We start from the raw sequence: 22,482 nt of genomic DNA, 5'->3' as shown, positions 1-22,482 counted from the left end.
ATCAGGTTGGGTGCTTTTGTCAAAAAAAAGCCAAAAAGGAGAAAAAACTACGTTTGCAGCTAAATTTGAGCCTATAGATCATATTCAAGCTTGGATTAATTATAGTCAAATCAAGCCTAACTCAAGCTCATCGCTAGTTGATGAGAATCAAGGTTATCTCTCGAAAAACTCGTATCAATAATCAATTGCAAGTCTTTATACCTTCTTTTTTTTTTTTGGTGTTGTTAAAATGATAACAAGAAAATGTATTGATGCCATAGACGGGTCCAATTGTATAGTTTGAAGATATATATACCACAACACGGATGATGTTTTTTTTTTATCTAGGAGCCTCTAACTTCAAGTTTTCTCAAGGTCAATTTCGACGGATGCGTGCTAGATGGTGGTAGGAGGGGTGGTGCGAGTTTCGTCATTAGAGGCTCGGACTTTAGGGTTGTTGTTATTAGTAGATGCCAGATCTTTGATATCTCTGTTCCGAGGATGGAGCTAAGGGCGGCTTGGGCTGGTATATATCAAGCCCGGCATGTTCTGCGGGCCAGTGCAGTCTTGATCGAGAATGACTTAGCTACGATGATTGGCTAGATCTAAAAGGGCACCGGTAGTGTAGGTGGGTGCCACTTCTTGCTCAGGGATATTCGAGTTATGGTAGTGGATCGCTGCGGATTGGATGACCTTGTATGTAGCTAACTACTCTAGGAGCTATGTGGGTCAGTAAAAGAGAGTTGTCTAGAGCACTTCGAGTTCGAGACATAGTTATTTTTTTGGCTTTTTAGATGTATTTATCCGTTGCAGTAAAAAAAATTTTAAAAATATATATATATATATATATATTTATACGGAATCTACGACGACCAAACTATGATTGCTGTATGAGGTCACCTTTCTATGGACTTGGTCGGCATTTCGAGGAATATTTGCACCCCCAGCACGGTTCGTTAGAATGATAAAAAATGCTCTCTCTCTCTCTCTCTCTATCATCACCTGTCATCCGGAACTACTGCTGAGGACTTTTCTTGGAGCTCAACGAAGAGAGAGAGAGAGAGATCGCAGCGATGGCGCGGCGAGGGTTGGGGCCGGCGGAGGAGTACGACTATCTGTTCAAGGTGGTGCTGATCGGCGACTCGGGGGTGGGCAAATCCAACCTCCTCTCCCGCTTCACCCGCAACGAGTTCTTCCTCGACTCCAAGTCCACCATCGGCGTCGAATTCGCCACCCGCACCCTCAAAGTAATCCACCAACCCCCCCCTTCTTTCTTCTCTTTTTATTTCTTTTCTGAGATTTGCCTCTGGATTTCTCTTCGATTTCTCTAATTGGGGTTTCTTTTGGCTCTCGTAATTGGCCTTGGGTTTCGGTTATTGTTGAATTTGGGGGCATTTATGAGTAATTTCTCCATACCCGTTTCATATGAACATCAGGGATCGTCAATGTTTCGTGAATTCTTTTTGTTCCGGGTGCATTGAATGATTGATCTGATTTTAATCTTCCAAGGAAAAAAAGTGCTTTTTTCCTACTTGTTTCTTGGCTTTGTTCTCCTGAATGCAATTTGATGGAAAGTTAATTGGATATGAAAGAACTTGTTGTCCCCGAAATTAGAAATTGCGATTTGATGTGCTTAGTACATAAGATGATGCCTTCTGTATGCATATTGTCAAGCTCTTCTTGGATGGGTCTGCATTTAACACGGCGAACACCACCACTTGATACGCATTTACAATGTTACCCATGCAATAACATGAATTTAGGATGTCGCAAGTTTCTTATCATTAGCTCTTCAACTTCCAAATAAGTTTGCCCTTGGGTTGCAACTTATGGAGTTCAAGTTAAGTGCATTCTAAGTTTGGACCTTTTCTAGCAACCTTATATCTGACAACCTTTGAGATTCTTGTACCCTTCTTCCATCTATTCTGGTGTTGAAACTATTACTTCAAAAGGACTGCTGAAACTAAATCACCTAGGTTCTCATGCATTAATTCTTCATTTAACTATTTTTTGATATGGAAAGGACAATGAGTTCAAGGCCTCCAGTCATGTTCTTGAATTCCATAAAAGTGGTAGATTTTGAGAAAGAAGTCTATATGGTATTCCCTTTCAAAGTGAAACCAATATCCTTTTACATTCTTCTACTAGTAAGTCAATTTCTTATTTTGTTTATTTATATCTACTTTTATAAATAATTTATGGTGTGTAAATGAAGAATCTTTGGAGATGTGGTTAATAATCGCAAAGATGAGAGAATAAACTCAAAGGATGGTGAATGATAAATTTGAAATGTATTAGTATGGAAACAATGGCTTGTGCTATTGTCTTTCACTTCACCGATCTTTCAAATAGGTGGTTTCATGACATTGGAAGATCTGTTTATTCACTATTTTATCCTCTGACCTCTTTACCAGTGTATTTGCAATGCCATTCTTACCAGTTTCGATATATTAAAGGGCTTACCTGTAATAATAACATGGGAGTCTTCATAATGTTGTTTGACCATTTGAATCCCCTAACTTTGTTAAATAAGCATAAGTAAAGTTGTTATTCACCGTGCCTTGCATACTTGAGATGCTAGATTTCTAAGAACCATGCTAATAGATGCCTCCTATTTTGTGGGACTTCACTCAAAGGAGAACTAGTCTAAATTTGTGGTAGAAAAGATGCTTGGTTGTTGGTCTCCAAAGGGTGCTCTTTTAATGACTTAGCATGTAGAATTCACAACAAACGGTGAGCTGATTTAGTGGCTCATAAAGCCAATGTAATTTGTGGGCAGATGTAGTCTATAATATATAAGGTTATAGAAAGGTACATAGAATGTATAGATACAACACTGATGGTGAACAAAATTATAGGAAATTGTAAAGGTATCATGATTGTGTCCTCCACGGGAAGGATGCTGAAGAAGCACACCACTTACTTTTTTTTTGGAACTATAAAATCTTTATATAGCTATTTGCTATCTTAAACATTTGATGAAGATTAAAATTAAATCAGGAAGTATGATATAATATGATGTAGTATGATATATATGTGTGTGTGTGTGTGTGTGTGGAATAAGTGGAGATACAAGAGTGTTTCAATATAGAAAAATTTGCTTAAACAGTTGATAGTGCGAGCGGTCTGAGTTATATAAAAAGGAGCAAAAAAATGTGATATTCTTCGAGAAAAATATGTAGCTACTTTACAGTGTTTTAATCTATGAAATATTCTTTTATGAATGTCCAAGGTCTTCATGCGAACGCTGTGAATGGACCTCATAACACTAGAGGATTGACTAAAAGATACATTGCTCCAAAAGATTAAAGCTGTTTATTTTTCCCCTCAAGAATCTTACCAGGACCTTATAACATGAGGGGATTTTTCCCTATCTCCCAAGAATTTGTTGTTAAGGGAATGAAATGCTCTGCTGCCTTGGTAGACATTCTCCAGACATATTATTTTGGGTTTTTTCATTTGGTGGGTGATGTAGTCTGGATGTTAAGGAGGGATATTCACATTTATTCATAAGTTGCTGTTATGACAAATTGAAATACCTGGTGGGAAATCTAGCCCCGTCTTAAACAAATAATCATATGGCACTTTTGTCCATCGATTCCTATTGTTCTACTTATTTCTGTGCTGATAAGATTTTGTTCCTCACTTCTTTCTGAAAACATCCATGTTAAGGCTGAATTGGACCTTTAGGAGATCATAATGCTCCAAACTAGAAAAGGACTCCAACCCAAGGACATGCAAATTACAGCATCATCATCATTTTTCTTTATCATGCAATTGTCTGTTCAGTGTCAATAGTTGAAAGCCCTTCCTTCAAGTAGCTTGCTTCCTTTTCTTCAAGGCTTATACTTATTTCATTCCCGAACTTGATTCTGCCTAAATGATTGACCTTGCACTTGCCATGGTATACAAAGTTCCTTTTTGTATCCCACCTACCAAAAAAATGAAAGAAAATCTAGTGTATTCTTTCAACTTCTCAATGATTATTTTTATCATTTGTCAAGAATTTGCTTTTCAAGTTGTATATATGAGATGTATAGGCCTATATTATCAGCTCAAGTGTCACGAAATCAACCCAGGGAGATTGACATATTGAAGACTTTCTTCTAGAGGTTAAGAGGATAGAGTTTTTCAAATGACTGTTGAGGACTAACGTTATTCAAAAGAATGAGGAGACCCAATGCAAGAGTTAATGCATCAATCACAATTGGTGCTGAAGTGAAGCCATCCATGCCTATCTTATACCCATAGTTTAAAGTGGGAAGGGAGTTTCCCTTCATGATACTTTTATCCTCTCCCAGGCAATTGGTCTGGATGGGGTTTTAATTTTAATTTTTTATTTTCTTCTGAACAATGATGTTGTAACCCATAAAAAACACTAAAAAAATTGGCGGCTGTTTGCATCATCGACTGCACTTCATTTTGTGGCACAATTCATGGCGCTAATTCAAAGGGAACAATGAGAATACAACACACTAGCTGAGTGTCTTTTTGAGTTATATTTGCAAGTTATTAAACTTTTTATTTCCCTTCTTTTTCATCCTCCCCAAGGTATAAAATAATGGTATTATAACCATTGCAATGGCCATTATTACAGTTTCGACCGCCCATTGTCACATTAATGAGTAAAACATAACCATTTTAATATATTATTTACCATTATAATGGTTTGTTATAACATAAATAATGATCGCTATACTTTTTTTAAATAAAATATTATTTTTCAATATTCAAAATTTTATACCAAATTTTTGTCTAGAGTTGATAGTACAGTCCAATTTTTTTTATTCAATGGAAAGTGAAGGGAAAGATAATGATGTTAATTTTCTGTTATTGTCTTTTTTATTATAATATCATTATAACAATTGTTATAATAATTATTATTAAATATTAAAGTCCGAATGGCTACTTTCGAGGCAAATAATGGCCATTATAATCATTATAACATTCAAAAGCAGTATGGGTGTGGGGTCCATTATAATAGTATAACACATTATTTAAAACCTCGTTCCTCCACTCCATGCCAGATGCCACAGAAAGTCCTTTTTTTCCCAAAATTTTTTGGATACCAATAACAAACTGATTGCAGGAATGAGTAACATCACATATAAATTGGATTTCCACCTCTTCTTAGTGTATCTTTCTTGTGTCTTTATAGTAGATTTAAGCAATGTTCTTTCAAAAAAAAATAATTTTTCTAATCTACCTTAATATATTAAAATAATATATTTAACTGTTATCCTGTCATTATCAATTGTCTTTTTGAATCCATTACAATGACTTTACTTGACTGTGTAAAAGTAATATTTTTTGAAGTTGCACTAAGTTCCAAGTTTAAGTGATATTTTCTTATAATGAGATGATCAAAATTAAATTTGACTGCTGCTACTATTATCTAATGGCTGTTATTACAATGATAGAAGACAATCAATGGTTGTTATATAAGAATATGTTGTAAAAGTATTTTATAAAATGCATGTCTGAAACAAGTATCTCGATCATAACATTGTAACATTTATTGTTCTAAAATTTGCTTTTAAAAGATTGGGCATCATTAGGCCAGCATAATTATACTTGATATAGGCAGCATCATGACGTGAGGGTATATAAATATTATTACATAAATTATATATTTTTGTATATCAATATTGTTTTCGTATATACTCTATTTATATATCAATATAGAAAATGTTATATTTCATGCATTTTATTAGGTTAAATAATTGATAGGCATCATGGTTGTTGTTTAACATTATTATAATTGTCATAACAAATTTATAGCAATCGTTGTGTACTTACTATTTTGAGGTGTGCTTAAAGCTATCATAATAAACATTGTACAGAACCATGACTGTCACTATCGTTATGTGCTCATTATGCACTGCATTTACTTCTTGTGATGTATCTAATTATCAAAAATATAATCAGCATGAGATAAATATTAGAATTATTGTTTCTCTTAATAACATAAATTATATTGTGAAATGTTTTATTTAAAAATGCACGTTGTAGAAGTTTATTTCTTATGATACTTCCTACTTTATCCAACATCAATTGAATATACAGTGCATGTGTCCATTTGACTAATGGTTGATTAAGGACCAATCTATCTTGTCATTTTATTTGGTCTGGTTTTTAGGAGGCTTAACTGTAGATTTGATTGTCATTGTCCTTATTTTAATTGAAATAACTTTGTTACAGTAGCACTGGAGCTATTTGAGAACTTAACAATCATCATTGATATGATCATAATGTTTCTTCTTCTTGGATATGCATTAATGTATAACAAGGTTTGCAAGCTTGTACATACTACCCTATACTGGACGTAACGTACAATATGGGTAGCAAATTGATACTCGGGATGGGTAGTGTACTGAGTGCTGGTATGCCAAACCAACCCCCGTGCTGGGTGTTTTGACACTATATCAACATGGTATTGTTATGGGATCCGCTACCGAGATTGCAAATCTTGATGTATAACCTATGCATGTATTTGCCATTGATAATCTAATATAAGTAATAAGCCTTCATTTCTAGGCCCTCCTTGTCCTCTAAGTTCTTCTCGTCAAATGTTTAGCAATTAGTTAGTTTGTCATGCCAGTATTTTTATTTAGTGATATTAGAGGCTGTGCACAAGATTATCTTAGCTAAGAACTGGGTTTTCCTCTAATGGGTGATCAGTTTGGAGGCGTTGGTGTAGTTTTTACTACAAGAGTTGGCTTCTCTAATGCATGTGAGAGGAAATATCAATGGCCATGGTCCTTTCGGATCAAAGATCTTTTCCAGTATTTATGTGATAAATATAGTTCCACTGCTGTGCATTTATCTTCTTTCTCCCCGCCCTTAAAATAGAGAGCAAGACGTAAGCCAAGAGTGATGTGGAGGAAATATCAATGGCCATGGTCCTTTTGGATCAAAGATCCTTTCCAGTATTTATATAGTAAATATACTTCCACTTCTGGCTGTGCATTTGTCTGCTTTCTCCCCACCCTTAAAATAGAGAGCAAGAAGTAAACCAGAGTGATGTGTTCATGTGATGCTTATCCTTAGCATTTAGCATGACGATTCATTCTTGCCATCTGCATGCACAATGCATGTGCACGCTATCTAGTTTCCAATTCCATTATAAGTCATAATTCCCTGTTCTAGACTATACTTCCTGTACTTATTCTAATTTCTTCTCTATGTCAAGTAATGATAGGGCATTCAAATTGTAGAATTTCAGGTGATGTCTATGTTTTCGTGATCTCTTTTACTTTGTGCTAGCTATGAAACTCCTTTCTAGACTCATGTTCTCACAAGACGACGGTCCGAAATATAATCAATGTTATATATTGGTTCACTTTTAATCAAAATGTGATCAAACAAAAATGAAGACTGATTTAACATCAAGACAAGATATGCTCCACTATTGTTTTGTCCCATGAAAAAAATTTAGGGAGAAATAGAATATTAGAATAATTAAGTTTGTGCGACATTGAATTCTGAACAAATGATGCTTTGCTAAATCATACAGACATATTATTGAGTGTAATCATCAAAGATTACAGCAATATCATTTTGATGCATCTCTCTATTGATCAGCTTTGGCTTGAAGTTTCTGTAGAAGTGTTTTTGAAAAATTAGTAGCAAGATTTGGTTCCTATGTATGAAGCAATCTGTGCAGGTATATGATTAGTTTCAGCTGAAACAAACATAAGTTCATTTGCATTAGTCGCAAATATCTGTTAGTTGAACAGCTGTCACCAATTTGGGACCCCTTTGCCTTTAGCCATTTCAACCTGTGACAATATTCCTTCACTCCAAAAGATGAACATCATGATTTTTCCCTCAACTAAGCTGAAAACTTTTTTTCTGTTCAACCTGCAAGACTTCTGTTTTGGGGATTCATGATGAACTGTTTCTAAGCTGCAATTTTCTCTTCCTTCCTTTGCTTATGCATGATTTGATCATCTTCATCTCATGTTCAAATTAATACTTTTTTATGCATTATTTATCTGCTTTTCAGAGAACATTTTCATTAGGGTATGTCAGAATATTTGATATAAAAATTTTATGATCTGCAAAGATAACCAAACAAGTTTCAATATGTTCATATAAATCTGCTTTATTTTTTTCTTGTTGCTTATTGTTTTTTCCGAAGGACTTATTTTTTTGTAGAGCTGTCGATTTTTCCATCTTTTGAATCAGTTTTTGATGTTAACTGATTGTTCTCAAATGGAAACAAATACATTGGGTTCATTCTGTTCATCAAACTGCTTGCTCCAATGAGCTTTTAGTAGTTGGAAGCAATATTGACTCACAATAAGAGTCTTTAGGTGACCCTATACATTGGTTGGTGACGTTTACGAGCAGCTATGGACCTAATCTGCCAAACATTGACCAAAAGCATCATAATGGTGGGAAAAGGCAAGGTTTTGAAACATCTTTTGACTGATCATAATTTACAAAACCATCATTGAGATTCTTCAAACTAGGGTAAGGAACCAAGAACGATGCAACAAATCCCTCACATTCTGACACTATGACACTCACGATTTCTGGTTGTTCTATCATTCAGGTTGCACTTGGATGTTTTGGAATTTCAAGAGCTGTCCTTTTGCATCATTTAAAATTTCTGAATTTTAAGAGTTGAGATATTCTAGGAGGTAAATTATTTCTAGGTATATTATGGATTTTTGCTACAAGCAATTATGTAGCCATTTGTATAGAATTATAACTTGTAATTTCAGAAAATATGTACATGCAAATGCATCCTTAACAATGTTTGATGTAAGACTGTAGAACAAAGCTTCAGCTCACCTTGTTCAAAATTTCATTTCTATGGTCTCAATTCAAATTCTTCTTTTGTCTTTATAATATAATCTATTGTTTATTTAGTTTGTCGTAAGCAGCAAAATATGACAACAAAGCTGACATTTAATATGTTTGTCTCCCAACTATTTTGTCCCAATATTTTGTTTTATTTATTCTTCTAATGTTTAGGTAGAGGGAAGGACAATAAAAGTACAGATATGGGACACAGCAGGCCAGGAGCGATACAGGGCAATAACCAGTGCCTACTACCGTGGCGCACTGGGAGCCCTCCTAGTCTATGATGTGACCAAGGCCACAACTTTCGAGAATGTGAACCGGTGGCTTAAAGAGCTCCGTGACCATGCTGACTCCAACATTGTGGTTATGCTCATTGGTAACAAGACCGACCTTAAGCACCTTCGTGCAGTTGCCACAGAGGATGCACAGAGCTTTGCTGAGAAGGAAGGTCTGTCCTTCATTGAGACCTCTGCTCTTGAGGCCACAAATGTAGAGAAAGCCTTTCAGATGATCCTGTCAGAAATATATCGAATCATCAGTAAGAAACCTCTGTCCTCTTCGGAGCCTGCACCAGGACCTACTGGAGGCATCAAAGAGGGGAAGACCATTGAGGTGTCAGCTACGAATGTTGACAATACAAAGAAGCAATGCTGCTCCACATAGAGGCGCTCCTTTGGCCTATGTTTTGACATGCTACAATTTTGGGATCAGAGCTTGTTGGCTAATTTGTGTGCGTTAGTTGGGATCGCGTGCTCATTTGAGGTGGCCTTTTACTGCATCTTTAGTATATCAATGTATTTTCCTTTTAGTTTTCAGCCCCTCTGAGAAATATGGATGGAAATATATACTTTAACCCCACAAAGAGAGTGAATTGTCCGCGTGTTTTGATGGTGAGATTGTGTAGTCAGTTGCTCTTGTTCCACAGCCAATCTGAGAAGGGAATTATGGAAACGTTCAGGTGCTAACTGCAAATTGATTCCCCAAGAATTATGTGCAGCAGTTCCCAGTTGTTTGTACGAGCCTGCGCCGTCAGCATGTTTTCTGCTAGTTTTCTTAAAAGTTGCTTTCTTTCTGTTGCAGAATGCGATTTTCTTTTATTTTAGCCATCTTGGTTCTGTTGTAGAATTCTTATTCATACCCATAGCTGAGTATGATGAGTGGTGATAATCTTGGTTTCTTTTATGTCATCCCTCTTTATTTTCTGCATGCAATATGTGTTCTCGAAGGGTCATATTGTTCTGGAAGCTGTACTCAACACAAGCACTGCTAGGAGTTGTACCCTCATGCTTTATAAGAGGGTCACTGATTTAAAACTAATGACTACAGCACCAAACCTGTCGACAGTCTGGACTCCAATGCTATTCTGCTACAGATTAGCTAGCTAAGAAGCTGATCCATTAGGGAGGCCAATTTCTCCTACAAATTATATGTCAAATTCTTTTTCTTATTTGCCAACTAAATTGCCATCTCGTTCCTAGTTGTCCTGTTATTTCCCTGTTGTTTTCCTTCTATATTAGTGTGTGTTTTCTTCGTAGGATATGATATATCCCCGTTTAGGTTCATCATAGTGAAAACAGCCAGCCGTTTGATGCTTTATATTATAATTGCAGTCTTGATGATAATTTGTTTAACTAATTGAAAATTACATAAATTTCATCTCCATGCCTCACAGGCAGTGGCAAATCATTTTTCATTTATCCAAGATGGATTGTGCATAAGGAAACGAATCCATGAAAAAACTTGACTCCATGTGAAGATTGTGTTCACTTCTCTTTGCCTACAACTTTGTTCTCAACTAAATAATATCTGTTTTAGAAAAGAAGCTTGCATATGCCTTTCTCTTTATTTTTTTGGCGTATATTGATGTCGCTTGGCTACTGCTTGAAAACATTGAAGCTTTCCATCTTGTTAACATCATAAACAATCTGGATATATACCTTAGATAAGAAGGTGAAAATTGGCTCGATGCAGTTCCAAGGTCTTGAGGGTGTAAATGAACCAAAAACAATACACATAATTGACAATGCTTGCTACAAGGCAAAAATAATAAGGAAAAGATGACTTACCTTCACATGTTTCCTTACTTCTGAAATACAATTTGCTGCAAAAAAACACTGCTGCTGTGCCTGAGGCATTATTTAAGTCATGCATCACACTTGTCATAATTTAGCTGTCAAGAAAGAAAACACACAAAGTATATAAAGGATCTCAGGTGCTTGGCTTCAAGTCATTTGTGCTATTAGATGTAGTGAGGGGTATATCCACGCGCGCCTGACATGGCTTCTGGTCGGGCGATGCCATGTCAGTGCGTAACCAATCGACTTCCCACCTTCCTCATCTTCCTCGAGAGTGCTCCAAACTGCTTCTTGGTTCTGCCTCCAACCTCCTCCCCATCCCGCCTCCGATCGTAGAAGCTCCGGCCCCAATCTCGCTCTTGTCCTCCCCTCCCCCTCCTCTTCCTTCTTCCAATCTGTTTTCTGTTTTTTTTTCTTCCTTTTTTTTCTCTCAATCCAACTAATAATTTCTCGAAGGAATTATATCTGACACCACATGTACCACATCAATCACAGTGGCTTGTTTCTATGGACCATTCATCAAGCACTTATTTTGGTGCACCGCCACAGAAATGAATGACTGTGATTGATGTTATGCACCACCACGTGGTGCAAGCGGTGTAGGATATAATTTCTCTCAAATAGGACTCTAATATAAGTTGTGAGCCAAAAGTAGAATTTGACTCGAGAAATTACTAGTGAGATCGGGTCTACCAGCTTAGTTGTAGACCGGCCATATCAAAAAGTACCACACATGACATTTAAAAAATAAGGAAAAGAAGAAGGGAATCCATGTAAGCCCATCTATTAACTAAAAAAGAGAGAGAAATGGATTTCAAATGCATTCCGCTCACCTTTTCTCATCTCCTCCGTGGCGCCATTGCCATCATCTCGGCCCCCTCATGCTTGAGCGGCAGCTTCTTGTAGATGGTATTGGTGAACGTGCGGCAATCATCATCATCAGTCCTAATGTGATAAGCTCCCCCACGACACTCCCCACCACCACCACCTAGCCTTGCTCACCAACGAGGTAGATGGTTAGCATAGCGGCATCCGATGACTAGGGCATCAGGAGGAAGGCCTCGGACATGGAGAGGGTCTCGATGCAGCCGTGGAGGGTGATGAAGCCCCCGAGCAATGTTGCTGGCTGGCGAGCGTTAGTCACTATTGCTGTCGAATTCGGGTTGAGATCGGAGAGTAGCTCGGATGACCTTAAGGTCGGCTGGAGATGAGCCGAGCAGGCCGACCGAGATGCAGCGGCGAAACTCCTCCAAAGAGGGCCTACAAAAAATTTTCTTCCTAGAGAGTTTTCGGTGGGGGACTCTCTGATGCCTAAGTCAGAATAACGAGGCAACAACATAGAATGGAGAGAATTTCAGCAGAGTATGGTCTCGGAGAGTAATATAACGTGCGCACTTGAGTTTCCCGACCTGGCCCTTTATATAGGGGAGCCAATTTATTGTTACTTGGTCTAATGTGGTGTGCAATGATGGCCAGGTAACGACCGATAGTATGATCAAGGCATGGGTGCTGCCATGACTATGAGCCTCTAGGGTTGTCGATTGTTAGGACTGTCAGTCCTTGTCAACATGTGTTGATTGTTCTTCTCGGCTAATGAATCCTTAGCTGGTTGGCTCCTCTGTCAGGGCTGAAGTCGCTTACTTCGGTTGGCGGTTGCTTGGCTGGGGCTAAGGTTGTTCTTCTCGACTTATGTCCGAGGTAAAAGAAGGTATGGCCCAAGATTGAGATGTCCAATATTTTTTCCAACAGTCACCATGCTGTTGCTGCCAAGAATGGACATACTACGCTACCACTGGTGAGCAAACACGATGATGGCATCCATTATATCGGCCTTGCTAGTGTCTCGAGGACATGGGAGAGGAGGGCATTTAGGCTCTCCCTAGTGATAATGATAGGTGGCTTTGACTTGTTCTTTGATTCGGAGGGCGGCAATAAAGGGCGCTACCGCCGGTGGATCCAGCATCGACGACATCATAGCCACCAATAGGGGACTAGTCATTAGTATTGGCATCATCGTCATTGTTGGGGTGGTTGTTGTTGCTGCTGTTGTTGTTGGTGGTAGGGTTAGGGTATTGTTATTGAGCGGTGAGGACTGCGGTGGGAATTTTTTGAAATAGGGTCCGACTGTTAAGAAATTTTGCGAGTTTTAAGTGAAGTAAGCTAAAACGGAGGGAGTATGTGAAGACCCATGCGGGCATGTGTATAGTCCCATATTAGTTATTCGTCGGATAGATCTTAGGTACTTATACAGGATCAAGGTATCCAAATAATATCTTTTGGCTAGTTATTTTGGGGTGAGGTTTGGGGTTATTACAAATGGTATCAGAACAGACCCAACTCATAATCTGTGGACTAGGGGATATTGCAGCACGGATCCATTGGGGCTGACCACGGGCCGATCGTGATGCTTGTGATTAGATTTGAACTCTGATCCATTGGGGTAAACCACGGGCCGATCGTGGTGCTTGTGATTAGATTTGAACTCTTAGTCTGACGATGACGTCAGGGCTTAAACGGAGGGAGTATGTGAGGACCCATGCGAGCGTGTATTTAATCCCACATCAGTTATTCGGTGGGTAGATCTTGGGTATTTATATATGATCAAAGAACCCAAATAATACCTTTCGGCTAGCCATTTTGAATAAGTTTCTGGGTTGTTACAAATTTGGTGCAATTTAAATCTATTTTTCTGGCGTGCCAATAGAAACCTGCTTACAAGAAGTCTACCGATTGACTTGAGCTGTGTTCTGATTACTTGCAGAAGATGGTCAGGAGCAAACAAAGCTAGCTTGTTTTTATCATTTTAAATGGAATTAGCTGTTTGTTCTTATGGTTCAATCTAGTCCCTTAAGTGGCACTCACTCCTTCTACCATCCTTCTAGTTCATTTTTTTTGGGTACAGAAGACTGCAAGAAAAACTGAGATTTTCCTAAACATCATTCTCTGGTTCAAGTGGTTTCTCCTTGTGCTCAAAATCCAGTCAACAGGGGATGGATCTTCCAAAGTTTGCAGCCTTGCAGGTAATCCACAGCAAACCTTTCAGTTTGTTGATGGACTCTCAGCTCTTGCTTCTTTCAACATGTCCCAGATTTCTTTAGTAGAATCCTTCTGTTTATCATTTGCTTCCAGGTTCTAAATGCTGGGATTCTGATGGTTTGGCTATTAACATTGGGTGTGTTTGTGCTAGATTGGTAATTCTATATCAAACGCTGCCTCATTGAACACAAACATGTAATAATCTTCTTGCATATGGTGATATTGATGATCCCTTTTTTAATTTTCACAAAGTGAACCAAAAAGAAAACCAGGTTGACAATGAGGAAAGAAAACTGGGACAGAAATCTAACAGAAATCAAGCTTCTGCACACAAAGAATCAGAATTGTTGAAACTGCTAAAAATGCCATGGTACATGGACATGTACAGATCTCTGCCATAAATTCCATGGAGGTTGGCTTCTACTTAAAACATGTTAATTTCAAGCAGTGGTGGTGGCTGTTGCTTAACATCAGAACGGCCTATTAATAAAACAGTCAGTAAAAAATTATAGGGGAAAAAAAAAAACAGTAAATCAAATGAGAAGATACCACCTCAAAATACTTCTTAAGTTGAATCATTTCAAAGCCATAGTATTTCCTGAGTGCACTAAAGATGACATTCCAATAACCTTCTTAGCTGATTTACATGATTCCAGTAAGTGTTTGTTTGCTGCCAACCAAAACTCAAAAAGAACAACAAGAACTTGTGCAGCTGACACCAAAAATAGGAAGTCCTCAAAAACCACTACAATGTGTCAAAACAATATGGAAGATTTTCAAAAAAAATCTGGGCTCATAATTCTCTCTAAAAAGTTGAAGAATATAATATGGATTGTTGCAAATGACCTGTAGATAATGACCTGCAAGCTAAAGTTGTGACCAACTGAGCTGCAACCCCTTTTACTGCAAAATGGTTTAAGGCTAAACTTGGTTGGAAGCGAGTAGCAGCTATTACATGCAACTTATGTTGAAACTAACTTGGATCCCCTCCCTCAAATTTTCTTAAAAAAATAACTATAGTTTACTATTATTTTATATATAATGCTAGTATAATGGTAGCAATACAATGTATAATATTTCTACTATTATTATATCACCATGATCTTTAAAGTACTATAATATTATAGAGAAATTAACTAAAGAGAAACATCTAATATCATTATCAAGAATTCTATGATGTTATCTTTTGAAGGTGAGGAGCCAAGGCCCACATACTGATATTATCACAATTATAGTTGCATTATATTATGAAATAATACAAATGATAGCAGTAAAGAAAAGAAAACTTGTTATGCAGAGAAACGATCATAAATAAAAGCATCTTTGCAGTTCAAAGAATTTACCCAAATTGTAACGTGATTACGTGAAGGAAGAGCCATCACTAAAAGATACATATTCATCCACTTCATCCACTGCCACAAGTGGACTAAAGATATTGCTTGGGAGAAGCATATCTTTGGAACAAATTCTCATTCTGAACTTTTATTTCTTTTTAGAAGAAGAAGTCCATTATGAACTTTATTATATGCTCATCAGATTCATTTTTTTTTTAAACAAAAAAAACCTTCGTACCCTACAAAAAATCTGACTTCTTAAATGAGGCAATGAAATACTACAATCAAGGTGGCAAGGTCACGATGAGCCGGGTCGAGTTGAAACATAAACATTGCTAAATTTGACTCGTAATTCATAAATTTTATCTATTAGCCTAAATCAGCACAGAAAAAAAAAATCAGTCCATGGGCAGACTTTGGAGGCTTAATCTCGCCCAACCAACTCAAATTATGTTTAGCCTGATCCAACCCAACCCAATTCAGTGCAGCTCAAACCATTGTGACTTGACTTGTTGTGACTAGTTATAGATTTTAGAATGGCAGCAACCTATATAATGCCACAAGACTTCTATTATGTGCATACAAAATTATTCTTTACCAGATGGTGCAAATGGATTTGTGTAACTCATAAGTATCAGTATTAAAGTTCGCCATCTTGATATCGGATTCTGTATCGGTGCTACACGAGTTCTGTACGGTACGATATAGTACGGATTGGTGCGCTATTCATACTGAATACTGGTACTGAACTAGTATAGTATGATATACTCTGTACCATCCGGTTTGGATCGATACGACGTATTTTGATCAATATCATACCTAAGAATAGATAACTAACGAGTGACTGAGTCAGCTAATGGTGGGCTTAATAAATTTTTCGGATCTAATAACAAAAACTTCAAAATATTTTGCACTAGTAGAACAAAGTGACCCATTCTGGCTTTTCTTGACTCGTGATGGGTCTACTCTTTGTCCAATCCAATTAAAAAATACCTTTTCTTCCCCCATTTTGGTGGTTCACCGGATGGAGGGCCAAGATTGTCCCATATTTAAAACCTCTTCACCCCTAGTATGAGAGGGACTGATTCCACCGCCGCCAAGCCGTGGGCATCAGCATCTTTCCGGGCGCAATCCTTTGGAACGAAACCCTAGACCACTTTTGGGTCTCTCCTGGCTTCCTCCCATCTCTTCAAGCGGCTCCTCCAAAGGCCTGCCCATCTCCGATCCAGGGTTCCACTCCCAATTCTCTCCAGGTTAGGATTCGATCCCAGTCTCCATCCGATCTCTTTGTTTGGATGGTGTCCTATTGGTTCCCATGCTTTTCTGCAGGAAGAGATTAGATTTTTATTGGTTTTCTCAATCCAAAGTAGGTTCGCAAGCCTGTTCTTTTGATTTTGAGGGAAAGCAAATTCCTATTATGGCTGGGTCTTATGGTATTTGTGGTGCTGTTGTTGCAATATTTTAGATTCTCTTGATACTTTCCTTTAGCTGAAATTTCTTGTAGATTATCTGTAGCTGTTTTAAGGTTCGGGACAGCAAGGTTGTGTTTTTGCTCGTATTTTAGTGTTATTGTGGTTGGCTGCAATATGGTGGGTCGAGGCAAAGCTGGGGTGTTCTCTTTATGTGCTATTGCTAATGATTTTGTATCGTGTCGCTCTAGAAAACCAACTTTCTTTACTTCCTTTTTTTTTCACAGTTGTAATGCAAAATAATAGAGACATAGAGTGGATAAGTTGAAAAAAAAAACAAAAAAAATCGATTTTGAGATATTCTTTTCAGTTTCTTCTTGTTTGTGTCTTGACTGATCCTTTATTTTGATACCCAGTATCAATTATTGGATTGAATAATGAGAATATCATCCCAGAAATGATCTGAATTCTTTCAATTGTATAACAGGGAAATGACGTCGAACACTGAGGGAGGTAGGAGCTTTTCTAGGAGAGACCAGCTGCTTAGGATACAGTCAGAAGTCCAAAAACAATGGGAAGAACACAAGGTCTTCGAGGCCAACCCTGGCAGCAAGCCTCCTGAGCCTGGCGAGAAGTTCTTTGGTAACTTTCCGTACCCATACATGAATGGCCTGCTTCATTTGGGCCATGCCTTCACAGTGTCCAAGCTAGAGTTTGCTGCTGCGTACCACCGCCTGCGCGGTTGTAATGTGCTCCTGCCCTTTGCATTTCATTGCACTGGGATGCCTATCAAGGCCTCAGCAGATAAGCTTGCGCGAGAGGTTCAGCAGTTCGGAAATCCACCTGCATTTCCTTCCGCAGAGGAGGATTCTGCTACTGAAGCTGTTGACGAGAGCAAACCTGAAGATGGCAATGCGGTTGCCCCTGATAAATTTAAGAGCAAAAGGTCCAAAGCTGTTGCCAAATCTGGTGGAAATAAGTCGCAATGGGAGATTATGAGAAGCTTTGGTTTATCGGACAGTGATATTGCTAAATTCCAAGATCCATATCATTGGTTGACTTATTTTCCACCTCTGGCAAAAGAAGATCTCAAAGCTTTTGGGTTGGGCTGTGACTGGAGGCGTTCTTTTATAACAACGGACATGAATCCTTTCTATGATTCCTTTGTTAGGTGGCAGATGAGGAAGTTGAAAGGCATGGGGAAGATTGTGAAGGATATGAGGTACACAATTTACTCTCCATTGGATGGCCAGCCATGTGCAGATCATGATAGAGCCTCCGGTGAAGGCGTTCAGCCACAAGAGTATGTTTTAATCAAAATGGAGATAATCCCTCCTTTCCCTTCGCAGTTGAAGGTCTTGGAAGGTAGAAAAGTTTACTTGGCGGCTGCTACTTTGAGACCTGAGACAATGTATGGGCAAACAAACTGTTGGGTACTGCCGAATGGGAAGTATGGAGCATATGAGATTAATGAGACTGATGTTTTCATTATTACCCAGAGGGCTGCACTTAACCTGGCATATCAGAAACTATCAAGGGTTCCAGAGAAGCCAACTTGTTTGCTTGAGCTGGCAGGTCATGATCTCATTGGTTTGTCTTTGAAGTCTCCTCTAGCTTTCAATGAAACCATATACTCACTTCCCATGCTTACTATCTTAACGGATAAGGGAACAGGAATTGTGACCAGTGTGCCCAGTGACTCACCTGATGACTATATGGCATTGCAAGATTTGAAGTCAAAACCAGCTTTAAGATCAAAATTTGGGGTTAAGGATGAATGGGTCATGCCATTTCAGGTTATACCAATCATTAATATTCCTGAGTTCGGAGACATATCTGCAGAGAAAGTTTGTATCGATCTCAAGATCAAGAGCCAGAATGACAAAGATAAGCTTGCAGAGGCGAAAAGGTTGACCTATTTGAAAGGCTTTACTGATGGTACAATGCTGGTGGGGGAGTTTAAAGGGAAGAAAGTTCAAGAAGCAAAGCCTTTGATAAGGAACAAACTTCTGGAGACTGGCCATGCGGTGACGTATAGTGAGCCTGAGAAGAAAGTTATGTCAAGATCAGGTGATGAGTGTGTTGTGGCACTTACAGATCAGTGGTATATTACTTATGGTGAGACTGAGTGGAAGCAAAAAGCAGAGGAATCTTTGGCTGGCATGATGCTCTATAGTGAAGAAGCACGGCATGGTTTTGAGCACACATTGAGCTGGCTGAACCAGTGGGCATGTTCGAGGTCATTCGGACTCGGTACCCGTATTCCATGGGATGAGCAGTTTCTTGTTGAATCACTTTCTGACTCAACCCTTTACATGGCATATTACACCATTGCTCATATTTTGCAGAATGGTGATATGTATGGGTCAGATACTTCTTCAGTAAAGCCAGAACAGATGACAGATGAAGTATGGGACTATGTCTTTGGTGGAGGGCCAGTCCCCAAAACAGACTTCCCTGCATCTCTTCTTAACAAGATGAAGCAGGAGTTTGAATACTGGTATCCGTTTGATCTCCGTGTATCTGGCAAGGATCTGATACAAAACCATCTTACATTTTGCATCTATAACCACACCGCCCTTCTGCCAAAAGAGCAGTGGCCACGTGGTTTCCGATGCAACGGCCATCTTATGCTGAATTCAGAGAAGATGTCCAAATCCACAGGGAACTTTAGAACCCTTCGCCAGGCCATAGAGGAATTCTCCTCTGATGCCACCAGATTTTCTCTTGCAGATGCTGGGGATGGAATGGATGACGCAAATTTTGTCTTTGAAACTGCAAATTCTGCAATTTTGAGGCTTACCAAGGAAATTGCTTGGATGGAAGAAGTTTTGGTTGCTGAGTCATCTTTGCGAGCTGGCCCCCCAACTACTTATGCTGACTGTGTATTTGCAAATGAAATAAACATTGCCATTAAATCAGCTGAACAGCACTATAATGAATTCATGTTCAGGGATGCTCTCAAGGTAGGATTTTATGACCTGCAGGCTGCCAGAGATGAATATAGGTTTTCGTGTGGAGCAGGAGGAATGAACCGTGACTTGTTGTGGAGGTTTATGGATGTTCAGACTAGACTTATAACTCCTATTTGCCCACACTATGCTGAGCATGTATGGAAGAACATCTTGAAGAAGGATGGCTTTGTAGTGAATGCTGGTTGGCCCATGGCAGATGCCCCTGATCTTATCCTCAGAAGAGCTAACAAATATCTGCAGGATTCAATAGTGTTAATGAGAAAGTTGCTTCAGAAGCAAGTATCTGGCCCTAAGAAGGCTAAAAAGGGTGCTCCTGTTACTCCTGCAGAGGAAAACAAGTTCACAGTAGGTCTTTTATATGTGAGTGAGCAATATGATGGTTGGAAAGAAGAGTGTCTTAGGATACTTCAAACAAAATTTGACAGTGCTAAAGGTTCCTTTGCACCTGATCAGGAAATACTTGAAGCATTAAAAGGAAGCGCTGTGGGGCAGGATGCAAATTTTAAGAACATATTGAAACTCTGCATGCCTTTCCTAAAGTTTAAGAAGGATGAAGTACGCTTAGTTGGTCTTCAGGCTCTGGATTTGAAGCTGCCATTTGGTGAAATTGAGGTTCTCCAGGAGAACTCTGATTTGATAAAGCGGCAACTGGGTCTTGAGCATGTTGAAGTTTTGTCTGCTTCTGATGATGCTGCTCGTAGTAAAGCTGGTCCACATATCTCATTGCTAACTCAGAATCCCCCTTCACCTGGTAATCCTGTTGCTGTCTTCTTAAGCAAGTCAGAATTTTCTACGATTGGTTCTCAGAATGGAGCTTAAATATTGTCCCAAGCAAGAAACTTATTACTTGAAGACCGGTAGAGGTTTGCTTTTATCTATTTACTGTTTCCATTTTATAGGATTTTGTAGCTTGGACCTAGCTACCTATTTTATAAAAACAATATAAAATAGATAATGTTCTACTCTACCGGTCTATCCATCAATGTGTGTTGACTTTCTTAATAAATGTAACTTCTTGTTTAACATTTTCTATTCTATCCATGGTTAATGTTCTGGATATTTTCTACATATAATCTGCAAATTCTCCTGCACTCTAATTACTTTTGTGCAATAATTTCTTTTATGTTCGATTGTACAGATTTTTCAAGTTATTCAACAATATTTTTAATTTGAGCATTGCTTGCTTGATATGAAGATTAGGGGCAATTTATTTTTCCATAATGATGAAAACAAAGAAAGAGAGTTATTAGTGGTCTAGAACAAGAAAGAATGTTGAAGCTGAGGAGATTTGTGATGTGGTGGAGCTCTAAAGTCTTTTTTTTTTTGTAGCCCAGGGCTGTTTGTTCTAGATCTTATTCTATGGTTGAGGCCTGTGAGTGTCCTGCTAGAACAAGTGCCTTAAGTATGCCTATTCCTGTGTCGGTTCAACCGTTTTGCATGGAGTGCAAATGAAACCACGAAAAATTGGGGTGGCCTTTGGTGAGCATATATGATGGAGTTTTTCATGGAGTCAGGCTTTGTATGATTGCACACAGGAAGAAAGAACATGGGACATCAAGATGTTTCAGGATAGAGCGATGACAGTGGGGTACACCCAGACTAAATTACTTAGAGAAGAAATCCTAACATTTATTCAGTTCCAGGAACTCTTTGATCCATCAAAACATATTCTAGGCAGTAACGGGGTCTATGTCATACCAAGAACCTAACCTTATGCATGGTTAATACAGCAGATCAGCTTAAGCTATATGTTGGTCGGCAAGCTTGGGACAGGCTATCCAAATACCATGTGCACACTATAGCCCTTTCCGATATGGCCTGACTCGGTACATCAGCCAAAATTAGGTAGATATTTGGTTTGACAGAGCAGATCCAAATATTTTGTGCCTTCTTTGATAGTTAAGAAGAAATTTATTTCAACTATTGCATGATGGTCACTGTAGTATATTTACTTAGTTGCAACAGTGCCAAGTCCCTTCTCTTCTCAACTGCTGAGTGATATTTAGGCTTTTGATTGCTGGGATATTCATTTTTGAGCAAAATACTTCCCATGGCACTAATACAGCTATCTTTACACTCACTTATGCTATGTTTCTTCCTCAGTCCAATCCATTGTCCTTTTTTGGCCTTCAAAATCTTTTCTTTTTTCTTCTAACATCTTTCGGATGATGTATAAAGATTTAGATGAAAGCATATAATCACAGTATATTCCACAATGCCAAATCCCTTATAGATCTGTTTCCACTTCTTTTTGAGAAAAGTATTCTCCAGTTTCCATCTCAAAAGCCTTCTAAACCTCTTCTCATAAATTTTTTGTGCGCGCACGCTTGCCTCCGGAGGCATGAGACATAACTTATGCAAAATCAGCACATAACGACCATGAAAAGCACGAAATATGCAAGATCATTGCCTAAAAATATGAGGACTAAATGAGATTAACAAGTCTTCGCCAAAAAAGAAAAGGAGATTAACAAGTCATTGTTGAGAAAATGCAAGGATCGGTCTCCTGATCCATAGCAAATCTGAGCATCTGTCAGACATTGTTTGGGCATACAAAATATATATAAGAAAAGAAGAAGACAGGAAAAGAAAAACATGTTGATGCTTAGAATTTCCTCCACATTGTGCTTATCAAACTTTTTTGATAGGTCTAAACAAACAAACAATTGTATAAATAAATAAATAATCAGGCTCACAGGTTGGCTGTTGGTATCCTATCTTGAGAGAAGTTTCTCTTAAAAAGTGTGCACACTGATCACCAAAGAAAAGCGTTTACGTCTTTGCATCAGTTAGAGAGTAGGCTAGCCATGGAGTCTTGCATAGATTTGGACAGTGTTTAGCAAGAGCTGTGAGAATTTGA

General features: G+C 38.4%; 2 protein-coding genes across 2 annotated transcripts; both read left to right on the top strand.

The window, feature by feature from the left end:
- The first annotated feature begins 934 nt into the window (after positions 1 to 934).
- On the top strand, positions 935 to 9,975 carry LOC103706107 (ras-related protein RABA2a-like). Its single transcript, XM_008790113.2, has 2 exons — positions 935 to 1,226; positions 8,965 to 9,975. The coding sequence occupies exons 1-2, from the start codon at positions 1,053 to 1,055 to the stop codon at positions 9,454 to 9,456; spliced, it is 666 nt and encodes a 221-aa protein (XP_008788335.1). The 5' UTR covers positions 935 to 1,052; the 3' UTR covers positions 9,457 to 9,975.
- A 6,334-nt stretch (positions 9,976 to 16,309) lies between these two features.
- Positions 16,310 to 20,690, top strand: LOC103706108 (leucine--tRNA ligase, cytoplasmic). The gene is made up of 2 exons (XM_008790114.3): positions 16,310 to 16,491; positions 17,135 to 20,690. Exon 2 carries the CDS (start codon positions 17,139 to 17,141, stop codon positions 20,439 to 20,441), a length of 3,303 nt encoding a protein of 1,100 aa, XP_008788336.1. The 5' UTR covers positions 16,310 to 16,491; positions 17,135 to 17,138; the 3' UTR covers positions 20,442 to 20,690.
- Positions 20,691 to 22,482: the final 1,792 nt, after the last annotated feature.

The sequence above is a fragment of the Phoenix dactylifera genome, chromosome 1, assembly GCF_009389715.1.
Source record: "Phoenix dactylifera cultivar Barhee BC4 chromosome 1, palm_55x_up_171113_PBpolish2nd_filt_p, whole genome shotgun sequence".
Lineage (NCBI taxonomy): Eukaryota > Viridiplantae > Streptophyta > Magnoliopsida > Arecales > Arecaceae > Phoenix > Phoenix dactylifera.
The sequence above is the reverse complement of the archived record's forward strand: the minus strand, read 5'-3'. Positions and strand labels throughout refer to the sequence as shown.